We start from the raw sequence: 6,816 nt of genomic DNA on the forward strand, positions 1-6,816 counted from the left end.
CCCCCCAGGGCAGTGCTACTGACTGAAGTGTCTTTAGGCCATTCCAAAAGGGAGATATTAACATGTTCTTATGCACAGTTGAATAGTAAATGGGTTGATTTATAAATGTCATGCTCATACTGTGCCGGGACAACATAGGGGGAACTGCTGCATTTTCTTTCCTCATCCTTACTATCGCCATTTTGCCTCTACTTCATTGTATATTTGTCACTCTCTTGTGAACGGATATTTCCGGGGTGCCTTGATAGTCGAAGCAGACTTTGTGCTATTGAGGCTAGAGAGGTGAGCAGAGGAAGCCTGATTTCCCCGTTTGGACTTCTCTGTTGACATCCACCCCTTGGCACTCATATGACCTCATGCAGTTGCGAGCGCCATAAAACCTTACTAAAAAAAAAACGTGTTCTTACGCACCTTCTCCAGGGCATATTCTTTGCTGGCCTGCGAGCTGATGCCCATGAGTTCATCCAGAAACTTCTCCAGACCCATCTGCAAGACCTCGTGGAGTGGTGTCTCCTCACTGGGCTGCATGTTGAAACCCACCTGTGAGAGCATATACAGAGAAAGATTAACAGGTGGGTGGGTGGTTGGCAGGTGCTCTGGTGTGGTTTGCTTCTTCTTTCCAATCAAACATCTATCATGATTATCCCTACTTCTTTTTTTTTTTGTATGGACTTACACTTCTAATATTCAGCACTTATATGACCTATTTGTTTTGTGTCATAAAACTCGTCCTAAAACTAAAACTAACTAAAGATTAACTCCTTATCTTAGACAAGCTGCTCACTTGTTTTGATTTAAAGACCAACTTAGTGATGTTTATGTAAATTTTAGATTTTGTTCATAAAATAACTAAACCAATCAAGCAATGCTCTTTTGTGGCTTCATTATACATAAAAGTCTATGATGAAATTGGCCCGAAATACAACTTCCAGCAACTTGGTCAGCTATTTAGAGCACAGAAAAGTTGTCTCACAGTTTGTATTTGGCTCAGGATTACACATGTTTTGGGGAAAGTATGATCGCTAAAGAAGAGGAGGAAAAATTCCATACATTTGGAATGCTGGAAAAAAAGCACCCCATCTATGAAACTTAAAACAATGGGTGAAAGGGCATTTGAATATCAAGGCCCCAAAATCTGAAATGCTTTGTCAAGTAGTTTAAGAGAGATCAAATCCTTTGATTCATTCAAATATCAGCTGAAGTACTTTCTGTTTTTAAATTGATAAGATAAATATTTAGAGATATTTTCTTTTGGTCAGAACACAAAATTTTATGTTACTGTTGTATTGTATTGCAAAGCGCTTGGAGCGTGTGTACTTTAATCGGGATTGAGCGCCAAATAAATGTCATTTAACATTATTAAGTAAAGCAAGTCTCCCAACAAGAAATTTCAACTCACCTTCTCACTCATCATGCTCCAGTGTCTCTCCTTGATGCCTGGGTTACACAGTGCTGTAATGAGTGGCATGTTGATCTTAAACTTCTCAAGTTTGGCCTTGATGGTGGCCGACGCTCTCATGGGGCCTTTGAAGTCAGGATGAGCAAACACTTTGGTCAGCTTGTAGGCAGTACGCCAAAGATTTTGCACCTGGATGAGCAAAGATATCATAAATTACATTAAGTGCATAGAAAGTGGTTACATTTAATGGCAATGTGACATGCAAAATGCAAAAATTAAATCAACTGTTGAGTTCTTCATCACTTCCCTTTAATTGTCTCCAGCTAAAGGAAATGATGCTTGAGTCAAGACTGTTCAACTGTTGGAGCAACTCACTTTTCCCAAATATGACCTACTTTATTTTTTTTAAATTTGGCCCCTCACCAATATACATAAATTTGTAAATAGAGGTACCTTCCCATAACATCTCACTGTATAAGTGGCAGTCCAATTAAAGAAAGCATCAAGGGAGCATAGGCACCCAAGTCCTGTAGGTTTAGGGTTCTGGAAGCCAGAAGTGAATGCGTCCACACATTCTATAAATTTACTTTTTAACATTGCCTTAATTACACTGGTAGGCAGGTGGGCATTAACAAGAATCTTACACCCTCCTCCACATCCTCAGCATTGACTTCCAGCAGAGGACCATTCATCCACTTGTCATGAGCCTGGTGGAAAGTGACCGCTGTTGACCAGAGTTTGTCGTAAGGCTCCTTGCGCACTTCCAGCTCATCAATCTGTTTGTACTCCATCTGTGTCTCCAGACCAAGCATCTGCTCCTCTCTGTTGATCTTCATTTTCTACAATTAAATAAAAACGGGAATCAGTGTCACACATTTGGGAGTATCCCATCTTTATCCCATAGATTTAGTAAAATTTTGAAAGCTAGATTGTTAAAATTTTTATCAAGTTGATTCGAAAACGCATTCGTTCCAGATTTATAGTAATAATGTCCTGTCATTTGTTTCAGTTTTGAGTTTGTTATGCATAGCTACAAAAAATCCAAAAGGTATGAAACTATTGCAGACAAACTTTCTGGTGTTAGGACTATCTCTTTATGACAGGACTACAATAAATCAAGCTCTTGTAAAGATTTCACTAGAATGTGGCTGACCCATTGAAAAATTTCTCAGAAAAAGAAACTGTATTTTTATACTTTCATTAATGAAATAGTAGTGAAAGTTAACTTCTCTTTGAGTAGAATGCTATTTCATTGGTCTTTCTCTTCAGTCTCGGCACATCATCATCATCATCACCTTCATCATCATTATTCGCCTTTTTCTCCCTAGTGTTGGGTATAGGCTGTCAAAGAGAGCTTTGTCACTGCATATAATGATAGCTTTTTTCAAGGAACAAAACTGTGATAAAAGCAATTTTAACAAACAGAAGAAAAAGCAGACCCCTACCGGAGCACCCACCAACCACGCACTGAGCCCATTGCATTGATAGAAAAGCCAAACAGCACAGACAGCAAGTCTGTGAATGATAGACAGATGCTCACCTCTTCCCTGAACTCCTCAATCTTGGCAGTCATGTCATCAAGTTCACCCATGTACTTGTCGGCCTCCGACATGCGGTCCTTGCTGCCAAACTCTTTGATCTTCTGAAGGTTGTCCTCCAGCGTCTTCTCAAACCTCCTCTTCCATTCTTTGAGTTTGTTGCAGGCGATATCATGCTCCTTCTGCAGCTTGTTTTCTCTGTTTGATTTAAGAAAAATCTTCCCTATTTTGATCCTAATTCATACAATAAACCTTCAAGCTTATGATAATATGGTACTTTTATTTTGCTAAGTTTAAAAAACTGGATTGGTAAATGTTTACTACACTACTCTTGAAGCTTGAGTCTCATATTCACCCTTCTATTTAATCATATTTTCCACCTGTTCACTGTACCCCCTCCCTCCCTCTCTCTCTTTCTCTCTAATATCAGTCATTAATTTTTCATTGTTAAGTTTATCCCATATATTGCTCCAGCCTACTATTACTTCTATAAAAACCATAGCCTAAATCTGGAAAGGTTTCCAAAACCACAAAGGATCCAAGCACAAAAAAGGACCCAGGGCCACTGAGAAGTAAAGAGTTTTGGAATAAAAATGAAATATAAAGATTATCAGACTCACGCATTGCGCACAATGGGGATGATTCTGTCTGGCCAAGTGAAGGTCGTGTTGTTCACAGTGACATCTTCCTTGGACAAGTAGGCATACTCCATGAGGAACATCATATTGCCGGCAGCTATCTCCAGTTTGTCCTAATTAAAGTTTTAGTAAGAGTTTTACGGCACTTGCAACACAATAAGGTCATATAAGTGCCCAAGATTAGAGGTGTTACAAGAGAGTAACAAACATAAAAATGAAGGAGGGAAGATAAAGACGATAGTTGTTTGATAGGAAAGAAGGAGCAAACCACACCAGAGCACCCGCCAACCACTCACAGTTTGTCCTAGAATACAGATTATCATACAAACAGCATTAGAATGAACGCAATGGCAATTACAGAAAAATAGGAGGGGTTACTTTTCTAAAACTAAAATATAGTCAAACCTACTCTGACCGCTTAGTGTCCAAGACAATCAGCTCAACAACTGACCACTTCCCACTTGCCCCTTTGCATTTTTTGGTATACATTATAATGATACTGTCCAAGATGCCCACCTGTCTAAAACAATAACACTTCTTCTAAACAATGGGTGGACGTCTTGGACAATTTCAACTGTATAGCTCGATTTAATAATATAACCCAAAAATAGAAAGTAAGACATAATTCAAGTCTTACATTTTTACAAATGTACTTTGAGATAATTAATAGGCAGGATTTCCAAATAAATGCTTGTTTGGCAGCCTGTAAAATAAAACTAAAGTGATCATCTTGTGACCAAAATGAGAAAACATATTGACACTATCATAACCAAACCTTAAGAGAAAATTCTTTTCACTGAATAGTTTGTTCTCTTATTCTGAAATAAAAACACAAATAAAAGAGAAAATTCTTTTCACAGAATATTTTTCTCTCTTATTCTAAAAATATATATATAAATATATACATCCATGTAGAGTGTACTAATAAGTAAATCAGGTTGGCAGTCAATTCGTATAAAATCTGCCCACTAATAAGTCTGGCACTTCTTCCTTATCCGGTCATGAAAATAAACATGTCTTACCCGAACACCTGAGTCGAGTTCAAATCAATGCTCAAAGTAGCATTACAATCCATTCCTCCCCATCTTCACCAAACCTTCCACATTGCTGAGCATCGACCTATTTGTCCATTCATCCACTCTTCCTGCCTTCAACCATCAGTAGGCCTACTTAAATATCATTCTTTCCTAATCCAATGCACTCACCAGTAACTGCAGCATTTCTCCAACTTTGAGATTCTCAACATACTCCTGCAGCTCCACAAGTTCCCGGGTGTTCTCTGCTTGATATGAACTCTTCTTCACAATGGTATCATACTGAGCACAAATCTGCCGGTTGAATTTGTTGCTTGTCTCCATTATTTTGCGCACCATTGTGGCAATATGCTTTCTTGCTGTGTCAATGAGCCACTGAAATGGAGTGAAGTAAAAAAAGCTTAAGTTTTAAAATGTGTTCAAAGTATCAGATGCTGAGCAGCTCTATATGTAAGCAGTGAATTGACTCACTACTGTACTATTGTCAAGTATTTATCTACTTAGTTTTGTAGCCATTATCAAAAGACAAAAATTAGTATGATATTGACTGCAAGCAGCATCTCAACAATTTCAAGAGAATAGGGTATCTGTACCTTCTTTAAACCTTTTAAAAGTTAACTGGTACACCGATCCCAAGAGTAAAAAACAGGTAAAAGTCCTATTAAATATTAACAGCTTCAAGCACATTTTTCTTTGCTCCGATCAGCATTAAAATTTGTTCCTGTTCGCCAATACGCAATGAGCCAGAGATGCACATCTGACTGGAAAATGACATTGTGCAAACACTACTTTTTTAAAAGTAGGTTATTAGGTCTATGCTTAATGTCATAAAATTCCATAGACCAACAAAAACTTTAACATTCCACTCGCAGTATCCACAACAACTTTGAAATCATCACAAATGTTCAATGTACTCAATTCTTGTAAGTAATACAGAGCAATGAGCATTAAAAAAGTGCCAGTCAAGACTTTGGCATTTGTGGTACAAGTGTAAAACTAGTTAGGCCTACTGTACTGTTTTTTTGTGAGGGTACATGAGCTCATGCATATTAACAAACTGATACTGACCTTCACCACAACAAAAGAGAACAAATTTTGTCATATCCTTTGTAGACCATTGCTCACCCTTGTTGTACCATGTAAATGCTCTATAACAGACTAGAACAAACTTTTAACATTTTTAAAATCCTGACCCTGCAATTCCTTTAACACTTACAGTACTGAAGGCTCATATAGTGAAAAACCCTCTAATACCGCACCAGTTTAGAATGCTGAAGCCCTGGTAGAATCTTTTTTTAATTTTTAAAAAACCTTGGCAACCCCAAAATTCATAGAGGTTCATCAACCATTCAACTATCATACAGAGTGACGTCCTTTGGTATTCACTTCAGTGCGGTACGTTCGTTCGTTGTTTAATTATGTTCAGTGTGCCTGGTCGCATCGGCGACTTAACTGATTCCATCCATGATTTTTTCAGGCTCAGGACAGAATCATTTTTCCCTGTTCTTTCTTGTCTCCAGATATTTCTGGGGTGCCTTGAAAGTCGAAACAGATTTTGCGCTGTTGAAGCTAGAGAGATGAACAAAGTAAGCCTGATACCCTGTAAAGATTTCTCTGTTGACATCCACCCCTTGGCGTTCATATGACCTTAAGCAGTTGCAAGTGCCATAAAACCTCTACTAAAACTAAGACCGTCAGGGGGAACAGAAACATTGCGGTAGACCGTCAAGTGGACTGGCACCAAAAATATTTTGGTAGTTTGAATCCTACAAAACTATATCCGACAAACCATCATCATTTACAGGATGAAGGTGGGGGGGCGGTGCGCTGATTATAACTTCAATTACATTTTGAATTCCATGAATAATTCACGTACGATAAAACCGTTATTACTATTTCCCCTCGGGGCATCATTGTTGCAATAATCTGTATGACTACAGGAAAGCAAATTAAAATCTGAAATAACGTTGTTTTCGTCTTTGGTTCTTTTTAAAAATGATTATGTCTGTAAGGCTATTAAGTGAGCGTGATCTGTACAATGTCCATCGACTTTGCTAAAACCATGATTACTATAATATAGCCTGTAACTAGGAATAGACGCTCATAAAACTCCCACCACACTACTACTATTGCTTGTGTGCATTAATGTATCTGCCAAAGTAATAGTGATAATTATTATTGTAATAATAATAATAATAATAATAATG

The 6,816-nt window shown here is 38.0% G+C and overlaps 1 protein-coding gene across 1 annotated transcript in view; it reads right to left on the reverse strand.

Moving 5' to 3' along the window:
• LOC101848837 (dynein heavy chain 3, axonemal) overlaps nucleotides 1-6,816 on the reverse strand; it is a gene marked incomplete at its 5' end in the record, with an annotated part of 135,539 nt that overhangs the window by 97,108 nt on the left and 31,615 nt on the right. The window contains 6 exon segments of the mRNA XM_035971600.1: nucleotides 412-540; nucleotides 1,400-1,588; nucleotides 2,044-2,238; nucleotides 2,940-3,135; nucleotides 3,558-3,688; nucleotides 4,781-4,984. Coding sequence (XP_035827493.1) covers nucleotides 412-540; nucleotides 1,400-1,588; nucleotides 2,044-2,238; nucleotides 2,940-3,135; nucleotides 3,558-3,688; nucleotides 4,781-4,984 — 1,044 coding nt within the window.

Source organism: Aplysia californica, unplaced genomic scaffold, assembly GCF_000002075.1.
Source record: "Aplysia californica isolate F4 #8 unplaced genomic scaffold, AplCal3.0 scaffold00469, whole genome shotgun sequence".
NCBI lineage: Eukaryota > Metazoa > Mollusca > Gastropoda > Aplysiida > Aplysiidae > Aplysia > Aplysia californica.